Source organism: Ptiloglossa arizonensis, chromosome 13, assembly GCF_051014685.1.
Source record: "Ptiloglossa arizonensis isolate GNS036 chromosome 13, iyPtiAriz1_principal, whole genome shotgun sequence".
Lineage (NCBI taxonomy): Eukaryota > Metazoa > Arthropoda > Insecta > Hymenoptera > Colletidae > Ptiloglossa > Ptiloglossa arizonensis.
Genome location: NC_135060.1, coordinates 10,699,716 through 10,723,860, shown reverse-complemented (window position 1 = coordinate 10,723,860; position 24,145 = coordinate 10,699,716). Strand labels below are relative to the sequence as shown.

The following is a 24,145-nucleotide window of genomic DNA, read 5'->3' as shown; positions in this document are numbered from 1 at the left end:
AGAACTATTCATTAAGTAGAACTGGGAAAATAAAGCAGGAGTGGTAAAAAGACAACGGGTTGAAGCTCTGAAAACGTAAAGCTCGTGTAAACGTAGCTATACCGTTTTCTTCGCTTTGCACAAAGTCTTTTCTATTGCACAGCTTAACGAAATCCTCGAAACAAGGCTCAAAATAACGCGGAGCATTTGTATGCGTTAAATTTGCGACCGCGGAAAAATTGGCGGTGCTTGGAGTTTAGTAAACGATGTAACTACTGCGTCATTTACGATTGCAGTTCAAGATAATAAACTTCTCGATCGTGGATGAACTTTTTAAAATTTCTCCAGTACAAGATACCATGGACAATGATTCGAATAGCACAAATACATAGAAATTAACATCGAGTAATACAAAGTCTTTGTTCTTTCGTTGTAATACCTAACGTATATGCTAATCAATTGCTTCGCTAAACTCTCTCGGAAAACACGACATCGAATAGTGTACACAAGCTACGGAAGTTTCTATGAAACGATGTTGCCGCACGAAGCCTGAGAATTGCTAAAACCTTCTGCTTCACCTAGCCGTATCAAAGAAACAAATTGATGAAGAAACTGAGGAGAAGCTTCAGCAGTAGCGATCCTTCCGAGGAAGATCGCTGTGGTAAATAAATGGACGACGAAAAATAGAAGATCTCGGAACGAAACAGATACGAAAACTTAAATACGAGCGTTAAAACTACAGGGTTTCACCAAGGCTTACAATTTCGATCACATTTAATTGAAAAACTTAAGAACTTGTAATTCCGCTCACTTTTAACCGAAAAACTTGACATCGAATCTCCTAAAATTGGTACATTCAGCATTTTTAAACACACTTTCTACCTTTCTCGAAAGTTTCGATCGTATTTAATTTAGAAATTTAATGTCAATACTTTCAAAACCGATACCGAGTTTTTAACACATTCGAATTATTCGACGAGCTTGTCGCGCCATTCCTCAAAATCATACAACGTCCACAACTCGCAGTGTCACTGCAGTCTACATAAATATACATGCAAAATTCCGACACAAATATCCATTAACTTTTTATAAATTTTTCAAAAGTCCGTTCTCACTTTTAACTTGCTACGTGGCGTTTAAATCCGACCACCAGGGTTACCATGGACTTTTAAATTCGACGCGAAATACCATACCCGTTTCCTCTCGCGAAATCGCCATGCCCTTAACTTTCGGTACGCTTCCAAAACGTTCGAGTATAATTTCTCGAAAAAGGAAAAAAAAAATGAAAATGAAAATAAATAAAAACACAAATTACGCAGGTCGTTCGGTGTCGCGCGCAAAATTTCCATTCGTGCTGTCCACGATTTCCCGTCGACGAGACACGACCGCGAGAGTAATGGGGGTAGGGAACATGGCCGGACAAACATTAAATCCAACAATTCCCGCCGGTTACGTACCATACGTATAGCACTCACCTTGTAAACGAGTGATGTTCCTCGTTACTTTATGGCCGTTAACGAGCTGCTCGCGTAGGTGAGTCCTCTCGCGATGACGCTGATAATTGCCGATAACGATCGTGGTCGTCACCAGCACGAGAAACAACTTCGGCCCCCAGGCCGGTCTCGTCGACATCGTCCGCCGGTTTTCGCATCCCCCGAAGTTTCTGATGTGCAGCGACGTCTGTTGATTTTATCGGGCCGTAGACCGTGGACACGCGGCGTCCTCGTTCTTCTGTAATCCAAACAGCGACCAAGGTAAGCTTCAGCGTCAAGGCTGAACGAATATCTCGAAAGAGGACGAGAGTGTGTCCACGTGACCAAGTGGTTACTAACACGTGTCCCGGAGCGGGACAGTTTCGCGTATATCCGCGACACGTTCGCCCGAAACCGATGTTTCCAACGGTTCTTCGGGAGATATTTGGAATTTGATACCCGCGAGGATGCAAGCGACTGCAAAGCGGACAAAGGAGTCTTTGAACTCGTTAATGGAGATATATTAAACGAGATACGTCGGGAACTGGCTAACAGAGAAACGATAAGAGAAATACAAAGACAATGTATGTACGAAACGGTGTTTCTAACGCAAATTTCGCCATCGTTCTCTCGAGAGCTCTGCATTTTACACACAGATGCGTCGCGACAGTATCCGTGAAAAAAAGCTCGTAAAGTCAATGCACGCCGGACCCGTTCGCGATTTAGAAAATTGAATTTTCGTTTATGGCCCGATGTCGTGAAGGTGGCTCGTTAGACATCAATTTCTCTGGCCGCGTGTTTTTCAACTACGCGCGCTTTACGAGTGAAATTTGTTTTGCGAAACCGTGTGTGCAAGAAACACGCGGAATTTTTGCACGTGTCACGCGAAGCGGCGGTTCTGTAAATAGGAGGTGTTCGTTCAACGAGGGTAATCGCTTTGCTCCGAGCGATTATGTACTTTCTTCGATCAATTAAGTAAACGTAAGATTGATTCTTTTTTTACCTAGCCGTAAGTGGAAATATTTTTTTAGTATTATTTTGATTCGAATCGCGTACCGAATCGGAAAGTTCGGGTTTGGAAATTATAGAAACAGTTTCGATTTTGTAAAATATTACGCGGATTAGTTGTAATACAATCGTGTGCCCAGTTTTGCTCGTTCGCAATGTTTATATTATATTTTCATTCTCGCCGTTTTTGTGAACTATATCTCCAAGAATTTGCATTTTGTCACGGTGTCATGAAGTCGTTAAATAAATGTATAAAATAAATAAAATTTAAAGGGATTATGAACGACTGACGTACGTATGTATATATATATACCGTTTTAAATGAATAATTCTCTCGGAAATGTTGCGCGGAAAAAGATGTTCGAAGAGAAAAATATTTGAAACGTGCAAAATGAAATATTAATACCGGTATTCCTTTAAAATGTAAATAGATGATAAGCGTCCTTGGTCCGATTCTTTTTTCATGATTTTAAAATGGATAATTCTGTGTAACTTGACATTAATATTTAATAGAATATCGATAAGTACGTCGAATCGAAAGGTTAAAATGATTTTTGTTCGTCACGAATTTCGATTCTTTCGAGTTCTCAATGGAACAACAATCTGTGTCACGTAACGGAAAACCCCCGAAATAGACGTTGAAATAATTTTCTATACTGTTCTATTTTATTCGAAAGAGGACTCTGTTGATCCTGAACGTTATTGAGAGTTTTGCACGTTTCAAAAACTTGTCACGTATATAATTTAATCCATGGTTTACGTTCCTCGTCGACACTGGCTATGTGTCTTTTATTGACACCGAAATTTTTCAATTGTAACGCGTGCAGCCGATTTTCCATTCGTGTTGCGTCGAATATTTCTACGCGTTAAAATTCATTATCTGTATTTTTCTCGAATTCTCGGTAACGATTAATTTTTCACTTTTACAATTGTACAAATGAATTACACTTTAATTAAATTGCGAGATAAACCACAAATTTATTATTCGGTAAAAGATTCTTCTGCAATTCAATTCGTTATTTTAATTTATGCGCAACAGATTTATTTATTTACATATATTTTTACATTTATTCTGTTTATCGACCGACACAAAATTCGATGATTCGTATGCAAGACAGGAAACATTGTAAAATGATACAAGGTAATTGTACCTGCGAACGTAAAAACAGAATAATAAGTTTTTGAAGAAAATTTATTTTCAACGAAACGATCCAATGGAAAAGTGTACACGATGGAAATTTAAACTGAAATTATTTCATAATGCAACGAGGATTTTGTCGCATTTCCACTGATAAGAAATTATCATAAATTATTTATGAAATTATACTAGTGACACGGTGTTGTATTATAGCCGACAAGCACGGGAAATCGTATTGTCTGCATTGTCGAGAACGCGATAATAACTTTGGTTGCAAACACAGCTGTATTTGACGTGCGATTCAGCGTCCGGTGTTGGCAGTTATAGTCGAATCGTCTATTCTCAGAAAAATTTAATTTATCGAGGAAAGGTCTGTGAAAATAGTGAGTGGAATCTAGTCGTCGAACGGAGCGCACCGCTTTTACGTGACGTATCGGAATGGTGAATATTTAATTGGAAAACTTCTGCATCAGAAGCAGATCGGTAGTTTAGAGAACACAAACACAGACTTTGTACAAACCAATATTACACCTACTTCAAAGCGAATAATCGATTAATCGATTCGATTTTATCCGCTAGAAAAGTCGTTCATTTTTATAAAGTGCCAATGTTTTCAAATATTTCTAAATCGAGTTCAAAATTAATCGAGAAAACGATTGGGAAAAGAAAGAGCAACGCTTATTTTCAAAACGGAGGATAATTTCGTCGGTAAAAAATCATCGACGAAGTTCGATAGAAAATCGAAAATATTAAATTAATACATTACCGTATAATGATGCAACAGAATGTGTTTCGTTCGCTTTTTGCCGGCGCGAACTTCCGCTGATACCACATCGTTTGGTGCACGGTAAGTGGCGAGGAGGAAGAGGAAAGAAATGAATTTGCATTTCTCAAGCCGAGTCTCCTCGACTTGATTGATTTGGCGTTGGTGGTTGCACGATTGCTTTATTCGAAGTTTGTGGTTGGTCTCGACAAGACATTATAAAATGTGAACTGAATATTACTGATTGTGAGTGAACTGAACACAATGACTGGTTGAATGAAACGGAGAGAAATGAGTAAGCTTAGAGTACTGGAACGAGCGAGAGAGAGAGAGAGAGAAAGAGAACGTGAGAGAACGAGAGATGCTGTCTTCACGTGGCTAAGATGCTTGTTCGATGCTTCTGAGACTTCGTGGGCGACTACTTAACTACTTCGACTATATTCTGCGTGCGACTACTTGAACAGAATCCTCTGCTATTATATAAACTTTTCGTAACATGGCTATTTCAGTAGAACAGTATTTTTTCTGTGCTTCCCACCTAATATTTAATATTTTCGTACCTTATATGGTGTCTGGGTTGTTCATTGCATTTATCATGAGTACTAATGTCAGTATAGTTTTATCTAACATCGTAATGTTTGTTTTCGATCCAGCAAATGTTTCGAAACAACTGTAGATATATTACCTTCGAAAACTTTTTTAATCGTTACGATAATTTTATCGTCGATTTTCTCGTTGTTCCTATGTCACCCTTTTACTTTATTTTCGATAGAGTTATTATTTTACCCAACGAGTGTAACACCGAACTGCTGAAAAATCTGTCCGTATCGATGAAAAATTTCGTGGAATGGACAAATTCTTTCCGAAGTCGGCACACATCGAAAAGCGCGGCGCGATAAAAAAAATTTGAGGATAACCAAGCTTCAATGGAAACTGTTCCCCGAAATAAACTGTCGAGAAACGATTTTTAAGTGACTGGCGCACCGTTTGATGCAAGCTTGCAACGGCAGCAGCAGTCTGTCAATTTTTCGTGGCTCGCGCAACTGCTGTCAAAGTCTCGTTTAGAAGGTCGTGATAACCAGAAGCTCGGAAAGAGCCAGAAGCGGCGAAAGAGAGATGGCTGCCATGGAAGAGAAGGAGATGGAGAGAGCTATTCTAACGGAGATGTGATCAAAGTGCGAATGCGCCATTGCATGTACCCTGCAGAGATACAAGTATCCACCAGTGCACCGCACAGAATATTCGGCAGCCTGGCCAAGAATGATCTATTCAAGCAACCGGGTCGTCGGCGTATCTCTTTCATACGAGACTTCGAGTATCTTGAAAAATTGCCGAAGCTTCGTAGAACTCGGTCGAAGATCGACACGAAGTTCCCAGGTGCAAGGAAGAATCGGCTATTTTTCTCTTACAGTGGACACACTATTATTTGTAAAAGAAAGAAAAAGAAAACGCTTAGAATTTATTTCGAAGCAGTTGTCGAGGTACGAAATTAGAAGAGAAAGATCGTCGAGGTTCGATTTTCATTACTTCTTTAACGAATAACGAAACAATATTCGATTGTGAATAGAAATTGTAATAAAAAGAGTGTAAAATCAAGTATGCGCAGAAGCAGTACAAGAATATGTGTTCAAGATGCATAGAAATTGTACTAAGAACATACACCCAAGTATGCAGAGCAATTATACCAAGAATGTACATCCAAGTATGCACTTGTAAATATATACACGTCTCTAGAAATTCTTCTCGCCGATACAATGTATTATTCCTAACCACAGTAGATTCTATAATGTGGAAATTCCGTGTCAATTACGAGAAAAATGAACTACGTACACTAGCCGAGAAGTTTTAGTTACGTGAAAATAAAACGAAACGTCATGTTGCAATGAAAATAGGTATCATTCTGTCTGTTGAAACTTACTTCACAAAATGTGTATCAGAACATTCGAAAAAGGGAATGAAATTGGAAAAATGAATCCTGTAAAATGCGATCCAATTGCAACGAGTTTCCAAATTTGCATCATGGTTTTGTTTAAACGCTATATTTAATATTGTGTCATTTAAAAAAATGCTACTCTATGACTATTCTTTGATATTTTTCTTGAATGTTACATTATCGGAAATACATCCCTTATAAAGTTTGACCCACAAATTTTATTCTTTCTTTTCCGAAAGCTTCCGCAAGTTACTATACATTTTTGAAATATATATTTTCTAGAGAAGAATACGAGAAATACGATAATATATTTTACTGCTGTTAGTATAACGTTCAGAATTATCAATTGCAATCGCTAACCGTAAAATTTGAATATCGATAAAAAGCACTAATTTTGGTTCCTACTTCTAAATATTAAAGGATCGACAAATAATTTCATTATTCCTGAGAAAATATAACTGTGATAATAATAAGAGTGGATGTCGTATAAAGAGGATAACAGTTCAAACTTACTGAACCGTAATGGAAGAGGAGAAGGAAAATCTACAATTACAATTAGATAGGACTGTTAGGACGGAGAGTTGGACAATGCAAACTGTCTAGGAAAGAAATCAATATTGTGAAGTTTCACGGAAAGGATTAACAAAGTTGCGCATTGTAATAATTGTAATATATTACTAATAATTAATAATCCAAAACTAGTTATCGATTCGATTCCTTGACTCGCTATTTTATATTTGAAATTGAACAATAGAGACAATAACTGCGATTAATCTTAAAGTCTATATATTAGAAACATTGCACAAAATTAATTTTCAAATATAAGGGTATTTTACTGGTAAAGTATTGTCCGATAATACTTGCCCGTCAATTTTCGAAAAATTTGTTGTCGCTAAATTTTAACTACCGTCTGTTCCAGAAAATTTCTCCGCTCCAACTAACTTCTTTCGACCGTCACGTTAATCCTGATTGCTTCATTACCAACTTGAGAAGGGAATAAAAAAAAAAAAAAAAACTGAAGTGTACGGGTTCGCAACATAATGAGTTGCACGAGAAGTGCTTTCACCGATGGATAATTCAGCGATGCGACTCCGTGGCACATGGATTCCCAAGTTTCATCGATTCAATTACCCGCAAGCGTGGCTTCCTTTCTGTCACTTCTGAATGGATCGATAGAATGAAAACTGAGCGAGAATAATGAGGCGAGCAACTGGTTAAAAGCTTAACAACGTACCTTATTTTAGGGGTGACAATTCGTCTACGGTTACCTAGCCGCGCGGGATCGATCATGTCACGATGAACGATTCATACACCTCGAACTCGAAGTACGAGTATCTCGCTCGAACGTAATCCTCCCGCTCTTCGCCTCTCAGCGAATGAGGCTACTTACCGAAGTAACAAGCGAAACGTTCGCAAGGCTGAATATCGCGGTTCTTGGGAAACGCGCCATTATTATTCTACGTTTCGACGGTGAAGTTTGAAATCTGTTCCCGGGTTGGAAATCAATGCGGCGAAATAAAATTCGCGACTAGATGTTTCCATATTTCTCGAACAAATATTTTTCATTTATTCGACGCAGTGTCGAGCAAATAGTTCCGTTCTCTGGACAATGTTAAACGATAACAATTTGATCCGGTGCTACATATTCGAATTGAACGATTAATACGTAAATGTACGTACTGCGTATAAATACTAAATAGATCAGTATATGGCAGGTATCATAGAATATGCGTAACACAATGAAACAACTTTTTACAAACATTTATTTAATATTTGTTTACATCAGTTTAATTCTACTATGTACTTGCCCCACTATGGCTATACTGTTCGATCGAGGACCGACGCAGCAAAGTGATTTGTGGAGGGGGTAATGGGCCCGTAGCTGCCCCCTCTTCGTTCTTCTCCCACCGAAACTTTTGTCGCCATAATCAGTGACGGAAAGGGAATGGTCACCTTTCTGTCCTTTTTCCACTATTGAGGATGTCAATTAAGAGATTGACGACTGTTAATTGAGCCTCTGGTCAGCCACAGATGGGTTAGCTGTGGTCGGGCCCTGTTTCGTCGTCGTGAGTGTAAAAAGGTGTCGTAATCTCTTCTTCTCACCAACTCTTCATACCAACCCGGGAGGCCCACAGGGAGTCACAGATAGTAAAGTATTTGCTTTTGAAAGTTCCCGTTTTAGCAAATTTCAGCGACAACGAGAAGAATCGATTTATGTAAAGTAACCGTGCACTCGCGTTTACGAAAAGACATAAACGCATCTTGTAAATGCATCACTCCGCCAAAGGAGGCAACGAGGTTGGTGGAATAATAGATATTTTTATGCGGTTCAACCGCTTCCTCTGGCACTCTATTCTATCCTCGGGAGTAAAAGAGATATGACTCGCGAGGATTGCGTGACTGTGGCTCTATAGAGGGTCTCTGAAAACAGACTGACAACTCCGCGATTGAACGCTTCGATAACGATTCTTCTTTCGAATGTGGAGAAGTTTCGAGAATACTTGTACGCAACAATAACTATTCACCTGGGAGCGGAGCAGCTCTCTCCTATTCCGTCTCGGTTACCGTGCAACACGATCACTGAGTCGCGTATAAACGCGAACGAGAGACCGTCGATGTAAACACAATACACATGGATGGCGACAAAAGCGCGTAAGAGGTTCTGCGTTCGAATGGAAGTGATTCGGAGAAAAGCTTACGAAACATAGTGTCCGTTCGCGACAAGAAGGCAAACGAGTGTCTATATCCCCACTATAATTTACAGTCTACCGGTTCCCCTCCCATCGCACGCATTGTTGCTATTGGACGTTGTCGATCTTCTAGCGACGATGTGTGCGATGGAAGGGGAGAGTTGGTAGATAGTAAACTAGAATGGAGATACAAACACTCGTTATTGACCGTCCTCGATCTTCTAACGACGCATGAATTTTTTTAAATCGGTACATTTTCTACGAAAATAAATCTTTTTTAATTTATTGTGACGATGGATGCGATGATTGGGGAGAGTTAATAGGCTGTAAAGTAGGGTGAGGATATAAAACGCTCGTCAGCCTTCTTCTCATGAACGGACAGTACTTCCCTACTCTAGTAGACAGTCTACCTGTTCACCTATCGTCGCACGTATTGTCGCTATTGGCCGCTGTCGATCTTTTTCATCGTCTTCGGTGAATAGTGACAATGCGTGTGACGGTAGGGGAGTTTGGTGGACTGTAAACCGAAGTGGGGATATAAACACTCGTTAGCCTTCTTGTGGTGGGCGGACAGTAGCTTCGACAGGCTAGAGGTTACGTTCATAAATTGCTAACGTATTCCACGTCGTACTCGTTCATGTGGCAATCTCTCGCGATTGGTAATAACGTTACCGGCGGAAAGTTCCCAAGTGTTAACTTTTACAGGGAAAGCCTCGTTCCGGTGATAATTTTATTTCCACGAGTTAATACGTCGAGGGGTCGAGGAAGCCGTAGGGACACCGAATTCCACCTTTACTTACGATCGCTCGTAGTTTGAGGTTTTCGGCTCGCGGTCAATTCGGTCTGCAGTTTGCCGGACGACCGGCCGTTCGATGAAACGTGGATATCGGAACAATGTGAGAATAATGGGAAAGAGAGTAACAATCGGGCCACCCTTTTCACGCGCGGGTGATGCATCGGTGAACGAAATCCTCGTCGAGGAAGTTCGAGTAAACACGCAAACGATATTCTGGTTCCGCTCGGTCAGTTCGTGACGAAACGAATTATACTCCGTTGTTCGAGGGACCACCGTTTGCGAACCAAGCTCGCCTATCAATGAGACAGCTTAGAAGACCGTAATTAATTCGAATGGGACAATTTATCGCGAGAGAATAAATATTTTTGCGAAACTTTCGATAGGAACTCCGAAGCACAGATGGCTAATATTTTATTACAGCGAATAAAAGATAAACAAGTTTTTATCCTGTGCTCGTTGAATAAAATTTCAGATCTGCGTTCGCGGGGTTAAATATTTCACGGTGAACGGATACAAGCTTAACCGTCCGAGAGAATAAATACGTCTCTCGGTTTTATTTGTCCGTTATTGGAACAAAATATTGTTTCTGTTCTCACGTTGCACAAAATGACTAAACGTGATTCGTAATAGAATTTAAATAGACGAGCTTTCGCGCGGGAGTGATTTCACGACAGTGGCAAGTGGACGATGCTCTCTTAGAAACACAAACCAATGATCCTTGTGCTTATAGAATTTTCAATCAAGAAATTCAGCATCGAACACCGCGAGAAACGAATGTCAATAGGAAAGTTCTTTTCCAATACCGGTTGCTAACAATAACTTTTAATTAGCCGCAACTGCTTGTTCAACTGGGTCACGCCTCGGAGTACTTCGCACGCTTTGTACAATGGCTTCAAATATGGTCCATATCGATCAATGTTAATTTATAATCGTATCTTGTATATTAGTACTTTATCAGCTCTATTTTCAGTAAAGAGCATTTCGCTTTCATCAAGTATTCATACACGCCTCGTGTCAAGGCCTGTAAACAGTAATTACTCTAAAGTGGGCTCATGAATTCTAACGAGATTTATTAATAAAAGATATTACGTACGAGACACCTCGTATCCTACGAGTATCGCACTTATTAAAAAAATTAGAGGAATTCTCTGGACAAGATATTTCAGTTCCCTCGTCTTCTTGCGATTTATCATTTAACAGCTAATTTTCTCGTAAGTGGATACTGTAATATTCACAAAGCTGCGGTAACATTAACGGAGAAAAATACGTCACAATACATTCCAACGTAAAAAATGTAATCTATCTGTGTAATGAATCGAATTTCGTTTAATTTTGTATTTATTAGAGGAAACAGAAAAATTTTATTCGAATAATTTTAGTAGTCTAAATTTATTTCTCTTTAACTTTTCACGTAATACAAAAAGCAACAAGAGCTTTTGAGATGAGAATATAAAATTTTGTCGATAAAATATTTTTTTTAAACGTGTTTTTCCGTAAACAAATATATTTTCCAAATTTGTCTCGATTGCAATAAAAGATCTATTAACATTTTCTCTAGTAGGAACTCCAATTTAATAATTACCGACAACATTGATATTCTCTCACATTGTATACATCTTCTCCCTTACAAAATGTACATCGTTTCCCGAAACTCGTACCCCTAATTTAAGAATTGAAATTGATTAATGCTTGCATCGAAAGCAGATGTATAATTTCGTGTAAGCGGCCGATTTTATGGAATCCCTGTTTCATGCTAATGTACTTTTTCTATTTCCGGGAAATCCCTCGGCTGCTGCGTCTGACCACTGTCACTCTTAAAGTTCTGCAAACGAAGTACAGACTCCTGGCTGACTTGATTCTTAATTTAAAATCTAGGACGCGTACTAAGGAGCCGATCTCGATGTAGTTGCTCCCGGTGGAGCGTCTTTGTGAATGTTTCCCCGAGTGGAGGTGCGGGACAATTAGAAAGTCGGGATGGTAAAAGGGATTACAAGCAGAAACAGAACGAAAACGTGACGTGGGATTGGAAACAGCAGGGCAGCGAAGGGTGCTCCGAGAAGATAGAAAGGGAGGAAGAAGACGATCATTTAGGCAGAAATTTAAACGCGATTAGAAACGAGTAGCGAGGGATACGAAAAGTGAAGGAGGACGAGATCTAGAACGCAGACGTGAAGGAAGAAGTAAACCTGAAAAGGAGGTAAACAGATCACAGACACGTAAATGCTAAAGCAGGTAGAAAAATAATGCAAACGGGGAAATAGAGGAACGGGTGGCAGAGATGGAATAGTAATAGGTGCACCGAGAAGATAGGGAGAATCAAGGAACGAAGACGACTTAGATCGTGTTCTAGGCAGTAATTTGAGCACGTGTAGAGACGAAGTGTAGAAGACGGGTGAAGGAAGAAATCTCGAAAAGGAATACGGAAATGGTAAAACAGTTGGAAAAAATAATAGTACGACACGAGACGGAGTAACGCATGGAAGAAATGTATTATGGAGATGTCAAGAACTGGGGCAGGTACGGAAAGACCAAGTTATAAAGACCATGGAAAGGATGTAGAATCCTACTCGGTGAGTGTAAACAAAAGGTGAGTAGATCGGTGAAAGGGAAGTGGAAGCGAAGGCAAAGAGTCGAGAGGATTGAAGGATGGAATTAGGTTACGGGATAGACTCGATAAACGAACTTTTCGAGTTTCTATGGGATCCAGCTGCAACCGCTGGCTGTCATAAAGCGGAAACCACGATTTTCTCGAGCGAACAGCCCGAACGTCGTACCGTTTTCGTACTAAAATATGCGCGCGGCTGGTTGGCGTCGTTAGGTAGTCGGACTATTGTGTCCGAATAATAAAGTGAACGCATTTGCAATGCAGACTTTATCGTCGTTACATAAACGATCAGTGTGTCCTTTGAACACATGGTAAACTTCCCTTCTGTATACGCGACGAAGTCACCCTTTTCATTGGAACTTAGTCGCGATACAAAATTTGTCTCTACTGATCGTTCGACGAGGTATACTGGCCTCCATATTCGAAGTTCGATAAGAAAACTGGCCAAAGAACTCGATTTCGAGGTCGATGTTTACGTTACTCGGCTCTCAAAACCAATCAAGAAGAATCATTTTCAAGTTTTTATTTCGATTATTGAAAAAGGAGAAGAATAATAATCTCCCATTTAACGCAAACTACGAAGTCGTTGAACGGATACTCGAGAATTCTCAGATGCGTAATTAGGATCTCAGAACAGTTTCTCGAGCGAGAAGTGAATCGTTTTTATTTATCGGGAGAAATTCGAAAATTTTGAGTCGAATATAAAATAGTTTATAGACCTTGAAAGAAAGGCAAGAAGTTCGTGGAAGTTCTCGTGGTAACCTAATTTGTTACGTCATTATTCCGGGCTTATCCAGTTACGATTTTCAAAACTTTTCAGAAACCAGCAAGAGACTTCAACGTTTTTACACGTCGAAAGCGCTGAAGTTTCCCGCGAAGTGTGTCAATTTTCGTCTGTGGTTTAATAAATAGGTAAAGTGTTTCGCATTATATCGAATTATGCGTTACGTTGACTCGTGCTTAAAAAAAAAAAAATACAAAACATTCGTTTACATAAGGTATACAATTTACATCGAATCCCGGTATAAAGATAATATAAATTTTTGAATTATTTTTGCGAATATTGATCGAATATATTTGTACAGTTATTTTTAATAACTTCGTTTCGTGAGTCTATTTGCTCGATTTCGGCGATAGTATGTCAAAATTTAAAATACACTATTCTTTGCTCTCCGGAATTCACTTAGTTCCGAGTTCGAAGAATAAGAACTTAAACTCTCGGATTAGATCACATTGTCCAAGTTTCATTCACGAATAATAATTGATTTTTCGCATCAGGTGATTTAAGTTTCAAACTTTTTAGAATTTTGATCATCGGAAGTCGAAAACTCGTTTGATTCGTAAAAACGATATTGCATTTCTTTCGTAAGTTTCCGTCCCTTCTCCTAAGAAGTTCTCGGAAGAGTGCAAGTATATGGAAGTTACGAGAATACCAGTGGAGATTTTTTGACCGTCTTCAAGGATACTGTATGGAGCATGCACAATGCAAGGACGTTTCCAGCGATCTTAATTTGGGAAACTGGCCGGCAATCCCATTGTCCCCGGCCAAAGTCTAGTGTTCTCGTCAGTTTACGACACGGTAGAACGCTGTTGAAAACCAAGGAAAAGACTCCGAGTTCGCCGGGAAGCAAGCAGAAACTCAAAGCCCTCCAGATCCCACTTAGAATTTTGATCTTTACCTGCGCATAAACAACCAAACTGAAGAGTACCGCGGCAAACGAGCGTACAAATTATAAATCCGAAGCAGAGCAGTCGTATCGTGCTCCTGGTTCGTGTTTCAACATAAACCAGATGTTCCGAAAAGTTACGGTCGCATTCTACGACCGCGAGAGTGAGAGTTCAAGTAAAAGTGAGTTTAAGTTTTGGTATGAATTAAAACTTGGACGAAGAAAAATCGTGACGCACAAATAAAGTAAACCATAATACTCGATGTCATTTGTCATCGTGACCTGGTCGTATTACATGCTATAGGCAATATTAAAAATACCTTACAAGAGATATTCAACATGGCCGCCATAGCTATGCACATCGTAGTGCATAGGCTGCACAAGACTTACGCCACATTATCGAATGCCTAAGACATCCATGCTAAAACTCGATCTTGGAAATAAAGAGTTTGCATAATTTTAAGAGTCAATTCTAATGTAAAAAGAACTTTTCTTCTCAAGGTTAATACTTTTAGTACTTTGAAGTTTAACTTGCTTTTTTTATGCAGGACGAATTCAATTAGTGTCGATCAATGTGACCTTTACGCGACCTTGGATCGACACTCTGAAAGTATCAACTCGGGAGAAAGCATTCCAATCGAATCGTAGTGGCTTTCTCAAGGTATGCTAACGATGTTCTCGACGTCGTCTTCTATCGCTAAAATCAAGAAACTTATTCAGTCGTCTCGTGTTGGATTCACTGCCCCGTAGATTCGTAACACGAGAAATAAAAGATTGAGCGATCCAACGGTACATAAAATTTCGGTTCGGTTTAGCAAATTTGGTGACCCAATTACGACGCAAGTTTAGACCCTGGCGAGCCCTAACGGTCAATATCAGGAAAACTTCGATCTTCTGTTAGAAAGTTCAGCTTAAAGAAACTTACCACCGTTGCAACGCGGTTCCAAGCAAGTTTCGAAACTAACCGTGTTTAACGAGAGACCGACCGAGGTGCAATCTCTAATTTCAGTTTCAAAAATTAAAGGGAAACGAGAAATTTCCATCCGCAAAGAGGTTCGGAATTTGAGTGGCGAGAAGTTTCTGACCGACAGAAATTGAAAAACTTGTAAGGGAACGACTCTCGGGGTCGAGAGGAATTTTTAATTTCGAACAACGGGCGGTAGGTTAAAGCCTGCTTATAATTTTCGCGTGGACGGGGAGGCTGGCGAACGGTAGGAACCATATTCTTCGCAATTACCGGGAATCCTTTAATACAACCGGCGCGATGGCCACGAATGAGTCGTAAAACGCGGACCGTCTGAATTATTAAGAACCGGGACCCGGAACAAATATTCTCGCGCCGTTCGTAACGGGATTCGCGAACATTATCATCGAGCAACGCGATAAATTCCATTTCTCGGTACGCCCGGATCAACGGGAGCGCGTGTAAGCGAGGGGTGTGGAGGCGGAGGCGGCAACGATGTATGCGGGGCCGCGGAGGTGTTACGGAACAGGTAGATAAGAACGGAGTGCACGGGACATCAAAAGATTTTAGCCGGAGTAACGGGTATGGGTTTTCGGATTCGAGGACGTCGCGGCGTCGTGTTCTTGGAAACTCGTTTCGCAGCGATATTTATGACAGGGCTTGCCACGCCGCGGTGATCGTGGTGGCGTCGCGACGCGAACCGAAATGGAATCGTTGTTAAACGGGGGGAAACGTTTCACGGCCTTGAAACGAAACGGCGAACGGGGTCGTTAATGCGACGTTACGACCCGGACGTAATCAAACGTACCGATCCGAATTAAAGAAGTTTCTAATTGTGAAAAACGTCGAATCTTGAATGCCGGATCGTGCTTTGGCGGTGGAAACTTTCAGAGAACGAACGGGTAGGGAGTTTGATTGCACAACGGTGAAAGATATCTCGGTACAAAATTCTGGTGATTTTAATTCCATATAATTGATATCTGTCGTCGAATGAAAATTAGAACGATCGAGGATCGTGTATGAGAATGATTACGTATGTACTTGTATGTCTTCGCTTCTGTCTTAACTTCCAAGGTGCGATATTTTAATTGGTCTCTCAAATTTGTAGTGGAGTTGAATTCAGATGATTGAAAGTAAAACTTGTAGACGCTGGAGATGATCAACAAGTACAGTCAAAACTTGTTTTCCTCTCTAAAGCAAAATTAAACGTGTACCTGCGTTCTGTATTCTGATATATAAACAATTATTCATACTTTGATTTATCATAAAAATCATAAAATGGTCGCAAGGTGCAAATCTTCTTATTTCGCTATCCATTTCGTATCAACATTTACGGAATTTCGAACTGTTTGTTACGCTTGTATCACAAATTCTGCAAATTGACTTAATTTATGCTGATTTCGGTATTCCTAGATCGACAACTTCGAAGCATCAGTTGCACCATTTAAGCCTTGAAAATGGCAACAGTAGCTTCATTAATGGTAAGTTACAGCAGAGATGTAATCGAATGTCTCCATTCTCGTTATACAAGCCACTAAAGACGCTATTATGGCGACGTTTACAAGGACCAAGTAACCCGGACTTTATGGGGGTGTACCTCATAGAACTACTGACTCAGGACAATTAACAATGGGCGGATCGAGACAAAGGCCCGGAATTACGGTGACAGGAGATACGATGATACCACAGGTGAACGTCACTCGTCAAAATTCCATACGCAAAACTATGTCAGTACGAGTCTATGGAGATCAGAATGAAAGGTTGGTAATCGTGTCTGGAATTTATGATAAATTTCAAAACATTTGTCTGATCACTGTACTAGAAATTCGTAACGTATAGTAAGTATTATTACCTTCCCTCGTCTTGTGCATTTCAGAACATAATGTCAAGTTAAGACAAATCTGTTTTTAGCATGTTGGGAATACTTCTATTGTCAGCGGATCTGGATTAAAAATTATACGCGAATCTACGAAAGACAAAGCAAAAAGAGAAGAAAAATATATTATGCTGTACAATTAATCTCTATTATCGTGTAAAAAATGAACCAAACAGATTATCTTTCGTTGAAAACGTTGTACGATCTACTTCTTACTCAAATTTACACTTTTATCGTGTTAGAATATTAAAACACATTACTATTAATTAATAATTTCCCAATGGTGGACACTGCCATTGAATCTAACCTCGATCGAACATATATTTAAAAAATTAACTTCCGATAGATGACATCGAAACAAATTCCAATTACTTTCGTGCATCATTTCGATTTCATCGAATACTATCCGAGATTCGGGCGCGATATGATTTCCCAGATTCGAGGAACAAATTCAATTTTTTCGTTCAACCGGCATCGCTGACAATTTTATTCCCACGCTGTGGGTTACGCGTTAAACCCGCTGAACCAATAAACGTTACTTAATCCGTTCTATACGTTCGTTACGAATGTTCAAATCGTCTTTCTATGAGTTGGAAAATCACGAAATCCCGGGAATTACGCGTGGAAAGGGGGCGAACAAATACTGAAATTCAAAATTGGCCGCGAGAGACAAACGAAAGTGGATTTTGAAACAAGGCTAAGAGGTGAATTTACGTACGCCGGAGGGCTTAGGGTGATCACGCGGCGGAATTCGCTCGTAAAATTTGACGTCATTCGCGAATGTAACACCAGCTTTTTTTCTTAGTCGCGTTCTTTCCGGGCATCGTTAAACCACCGCACTGACGAGGATACGAGTTGGTCGTTGCACAAAAGAGGATCGATCGACAGAGAGTTGTCTCCGGGGTGAAACTCTCACGAGGTCTGACGACAGTCCCTTCTGTCCCTTTCCCCGATGAAGGACGCTCATTGAACCAAACCCTCTCCCGAAGGAGTAGAACAGGACACGTATGCGAAAAGTGAAAAAACGATTTTTCTTCTCTTTCGTGCACAATCTCCGTCGAGCTTTCCTCTGGCACTTATTGAATCACGGTTACCGTAACCGCGGGTTTACCGAATCAACGTTGGTAACTGCAACATTTCGACGTACCGGGAGTCTAATTTCGAATTCAGTTGAAAATTAGGAAACTCATTAACCACTCTTTTCTTGAGAAGTCCCGGGCCATTGTCGTAGAATTTCAAACGCGATTGTCCGGGGAGAGCGTCCACTGATTAGATTAATTAAATTAAATTAGCCAAGTTACTCGTTAGCGGAAATGATATGTTCGATGAAAGCTTACTTTACCGAACGTAAAATACAATTGAATCCGAATTACCGGAATTAATAAGCTGGCACGATGGTTTTGATAAGAGGATGATCCGATAATATTATCAAATTCATTGTAAATTCAACGTTGATTATTCTACATACCGGGAAAAGTGACAGAAATATGAATGGAGCGTTAATGTGTATAAATGATATCTCTTGTATGTGTATATGTAATACCAAAAATTGCAAAATGATATTTCTCTAATATACAAGTCTTGTATACGATTAGAGCAGCTGAAACGGATTAATTCCTTAACGCGGTTAATTTCCCAGAATTGCATTCCTTTTATATTACGAATCAGCATTTTTTTCGATATCACGATTGCATTCAAATATTTTTAACGAAATTATTTCCAACGCTTGTTATTTTTACAGCCCTGGAATTAGTTTCTAATGTTCTAATTATCTTGTGCTCTATTTCCATAAGTAGAGCCTCAATTTTGCGGTTCGATGCTATTACTACGCGAGCTTGCCAAAAGCCAAATTGATGGATTTCATAAACGAAAATGTAGAGAGAATTGATGGTATAAATAGTTTTCTAATACGATGTCTTAAAATTTTGGTAAAACGGAGAAATTTATAGAAAGCGGTGTTGATCGGTTTATAAATGTTTGTTCGACGTTATGAGCGGATCTGTTATAACTTAATCGAATAAAAGTTAATACTGAACGGATATTGATAAAATAACGATGCACGCACCGGCGTGCATCAATATCGAATGTATAATATTAATATGAGAAATTGTCGAATGCTTCCTACAGAAACGTGAAAGCGAATTTCGTACAAATTATCTTATTGGCTTTTGAAATATTTTATTTCGTAGCCAGTTTGCAGTGACGCTAAATGTCATCCCTATGAACAGAAGTTGTTATTGGGGCGTAATTTTAATTTCGAACGAAGTATTTGCAATTTATTTCGCGAACGTTCAATTATTCATCGCCATTACAGCGCCCGTGCTTCAGAAACTCCCATGTTCCGTATTCGTTGGCGCGGTTAATCCAACGAAGACTGATAAATATTTGTCGAAAAATATTTGTCAGGTCGAACGTGATTGGACGTCTTCAACATCCACGCAAATATACAACGAACACTGCACGCGCCGCAACACGAATTCATTTCATAGAAAAACCTCGCCTACGCGTGAAACAATAAGTAACAAAATTTGTACCAATCTTTTACACGTTATTCCATTATAGTCTGCTTTGTAACTTAAAACGATTTAGTTTTCCAACTAAATTTATAATTACGTCATTGAATATTTTCTACAGAATATTTTAGAAAATGATGGATAAACTTTAGGAGCATTTAGGGACCCTTAATGTATGAATAGAAGTTCGTGTAAATACAGCTGCGTAATCGCTTGATTCTCGATATACAATCGTGTAAAATTTACTTTTCAATATCGTTTGAAAAAATATAAGTACAATTACAATGTGAAATTAATAAAATAACAATCTTGGACAACGCGCTGATTTCTGGGCACAGAATTGTTGTTGGCGCTAAGCAAAGTTCAATTTTTAAAATATCTTACGAGTTAATCATTGACTTTGATCGAATCGATTGTGTATTCAAATTTCAAAAGTTTTAAACCAGCAGAATAATAATAATCGGTGCGAATAAAATAGTTTCCTCGGTATCATTATTTAAAGTTAGAATTGGTCAAGTGATTTATTTACTATTATTTACGAAGAATAGTACAAGCAAAATGTGATTGTTTTTATAAAATGGAGAGTTACTTCTACAGATGTGTACAGCCCCAACTATATATCCTTGCAATCCTTTTACCACTCTCCTCGACGTATTCCACGACCGTGGACACGTTGAATTCTTAAACAAGAATTCACTGAGGTTCTTCAGGGCTTTCTCGTTGCTACAGTAACGCAAAAATGGGCACGCGCGAGTTACAGCAACGATCGCGTTGCCACAGGAGAACGGAGAAAATCATTTACATCTTAACTCGATAAAACGCATTGCGGAACTTAAGAGTGTGAAGAGGAAGAAGTTGCGAGGGTAGATAAAATAAACGATAGTGCAGTCAGTGTCGGGCGATAGAATGGAGTAGAAAGGGATACAGAAGGGATGAGGCTGTAGAGGAGAGTCGCTAACCAAAGAGGGTACTATCGCCACTGTCTTATACCGTCTTTATAACTCACGCTCGAGCACTCGTAATGACGGCTCTTCTTTCTTTCAAATGAGTTTCTCCAGAAGTAAATAAACGTGTACCGATTCTACGGATTGTGGAGAGCTCCGTGAGATTGAAACGTTATCAGATACTTTCCATCTTCTCCGTAACACCGTTGATATCCTGCACGACAATCCATCAAACAGTTTGGTAACTTATTTTGTGGAAAAATGATACATCTTCGAGAGTCTTCTTTAAAAGAATATATCGGACTATTTAAGCATAAAAACTTTCTCCACGATTGTTCCTTCTTTCACTGGTTTATTTATGTTTGAAGCTCGCGCGAAATGAATTCCGTGAAATCTTTAATATTCAGGAATTCCCGGGTTATTTATTTAAAAAACTTAGGTATCTTAGTTTGTTTCTCTCTGTAGAAACGTTTCTCTTCAAAGTTAATATCACTTCTATATTAAAATTTCATTCCATATGGATTGTGGTTTCGTAAATTGTTTAAAGTTTTGAGAATCTCAGACGACTGCAATTGCTGCATATTAATCATTTTATAATAGATCTAAAATGTTTCCGAATACGAAAAACACTCTCAAGTGATTTCATAATTAATTATCATTGGTAAATTGATTAGACTGTTGAATTTATTCGAAATTTACCGAATGTTTAATTTCATTTTCGAAATTGTTTTCTATGAATTTACAAAAGTTTCAATATTTAGAGAGAACCGTAAGTGATGATACATATTTCTCCGCGGAATAATTGATCGAAACATCGCAAAATTACTTGGATTTTCAATCCATTAAGGCGCATCGTTGCATTACATTGTACAGAATCGATTTCATTTCGAAGATTTTAAAACAGATTAAAATTTCATTTTTTAACGTCGACGCAACTACTGCGACCGATGTCGCGTGATTTTGTAGCGAACGATAGAAAATCCTACTTCGTCTGTTCGAAATAAAATTATTCGTAAAAATATTTTTAACAAAAAATCGAAGTGATTTAAGAAGATACGAGGAGAACGTTAAAATTGTTCAAATGGCATGTGACGTGTTCAACGTTGAAAACAAATTCGACACGAAAGAATAGAAGTTTGGAGAGCAATCGACGAACGAGAACTCGAGATAAAAGTTGGAACAGAATGGCAGCGTTGTCCGAAAGGGATGCCATTACCGGTAGAGTGTACGTTGTTTAGTCCTACTGACAACTAACCGGTGTACAATTGCGTGCGCGAGCATGTGTGCACAGAAACTGTGAGCTTCGAAACGAAAGCGTCATTAGTCGGGCGTCCATTTCTAACGAAACTCTTTGGAACTGCGTAAGTATACGGAATGGTTTCTAATCTCCGCGTACTGCTGTCATGACAAAGTCGACTTGTTGGAACGTCAACCGGTTGTAAATTTTCAAAACAAATGTCAGCGAGGAACAATTAAAAATGCAGCGCCCCTGCATTGTAACTACGACGCGGTGAAAGCGGAACAATAGTTAGCCTTTTTTTTTTTTCTTCTTCCTCACGCACACGTCTACGCGTCCACGGGAGTAGCTTTTTTGTTGATTGAGGTGCGGCGTACATTTGAAAAACGCAATTCCTTTCTCAACTGCATCGATACAGATTTTATCTTCCATGCAATAGCATTAACCACATTGGAATGTTACTCGTATATACCAAACGTTTTTAAACGGTGGCCGTCACTTCACTCGCTTTATCAAGGGAAAAAAAACACGTATCATTCGAATTAAGTAATTGACTTTTCCAGTCTGGTAATTATACGGAGTGACGATTAGTCTTTCTATGCAGATGGTATGTTCCGAATGCTTCTGAAAGTAGTTTTACACGTGAAAGTTTCTACGGCTCTAGAGATTATTTGAAAATTCTGAAAAAGCTGATTTTGAGATCGAATTTAATTTAATATTAATAGATACATCCCTGAAGGGAATGAACAATCAATATAGGTAGAATTGAAATTTTGATTCGATATAAATTTACAGAAAATTAATATATGCTTCTAATAAATGCAGAGAAGAAATAGGAATCCAAGTGAAACCAGTCAATTACAAATCAGCCCTGGAAAATACATATCTCCGTTTGAACCAAATTGAAGTACCATTATCTTTGAGACGATAAATCAATATTCTCTCTACATACTAGAGATATTGAATTTTGCACATTATTCTCTAAATATTGCTGTAAAATATTTGCAAATATAAATTTTATTTAAAAAAAGGAAACAAGATTTGAAAGAGTTTCAGTGTTTGCAATACATACATACACTATGAATTAATACGAATGTATAATTAACATAATAAATATACTTAATTAGTATTAAATATTTCTTAAAAGGATGATAAGTAATATGTTTCGCTCGCTTTTTCTTCGTTTCAATGTGTTTCGACTTAGAAAATGATCAACAAAACGAATGTATTATATAAGTACTGCATTTTTAGGAAATTTAGTTTAAATTAGTTTTAACGTGTTTTTCAAGTTTAAAATTATTCACCCTTATTACAAGGCCCGATAAAATCGTTCAATTTTATTTAGCGGCAGCGATAACATAATTACGTAAATTGTAGTTTCAAATATGCTGAACGGAGCCCTTGTTAAACCGGAATCTGGAATGTACGTGTCTGCGGTGATAATGTTCATGCTTGACTCGTAAGTTATGTGATTCGCTGTTACGGTTCCAGTATGCATTTCGCGACAGTCGATGAATGTAAATGAGCGGATTTCTTTTTACCTTGTATCCATCGGCCACAATCTCGTGTAACGATAATGTGTTCCATCTTCGTGTTGTGCATTTAATTGAATTTTGCAAAGAACCGGATGAAGGTTTTATCATACTTCGGACGCTCACCGGCGGGTACTTTTGAATAATAAATATTGTTTTTTTAAAGCTTTTAATGGACGCTCGATTGGGAGTAGAAATTGAAAAAATTCGTCGGAAAAACGAATGGTTCTCGAGCCTGTGAAACGTATTTAATAACAAAAATATTAAGAATTTTATTTTGATAAATTTCCATGTTTCAAAAGAAATTCCAAAACTTCTACTCGCAATCGAACGAATCTAGTATGTCTACTAATGTGTCTACTTCCTAATTAAAATAAAATGAAAGTGCGAATCAAAATAAAATGAAAAGTAGAAAATCAGTTAAACAGGTCAATTTCTCCCGAACGATTGATCTCAAATCATATAAAAACGTTTTAATTGGAAATCTTCGATCGGGATAAAATTTCTTCTGCAAACGATCCGTTGAAAGATCAATTTCTTTTTTCTCCTTCTAGACAGAGATCGCAAAGAATTGAATTCCGTTTCGAGTAGCTCCATTCTCGTACGATATTGTACTACGTGCAAACATATATGGATTTTATGCGCGATCTACGATCGCTCGTAAAGATTCCCTTTCATCTTCCACTGGGACGTGTCTCCTCGGCGCTTAAGTACATCACGATATCGCCTCGTTTCGAAGCAGCAGGCTGTCGAACAAAGTAATAAAAATGGACATTTGCGTCGCATTCGTCTAGCGGCGAACCATCGAACATGTCCGCGTGTTCGATCTACGGGCCACGTTGCTACGATTTCAGGATGCATTTCGTGATACGTGCCCGGAGCACTGATTCTTCCGGTGACCGATCGCAGCCAATTCTGGACCAGAAGAGCTCCATGATCTGCTGAACGTATGTGTAATGTATGAGTCGATATTAACCATTGTGTACGAATGCAGACGCAATGGATGGATTGAAGTTGATCTCTTGTTC

General features: G+C 38.9%; 1 protein-coding gene across 1 annotated transcript in view; it reads right to left on the bottom strand.

The window, feature by feature from the left end:
• Positions 1 to 24,145, bottom strand: part of LOC143153786 (zwei Ig domain protein zig-8) — a 128,509-nt gene that overhangs the window by 76,018 nt on the left and 28,346 nt on the right. Inside the window, exon 2 of the mRNA XM_076325333.1 lies at positions 1,455 to 1,710. Coding sequence (XP_076181448.1) covers positions 1,455 to 1,611 — 157 coding nt within the window. The 5' untranslated portion in view covers positions 1,612 to 1,710. The remainder of the gene's footprint in view (positions 1 to 1,454; positions 1,711 to 24,145) is intronic.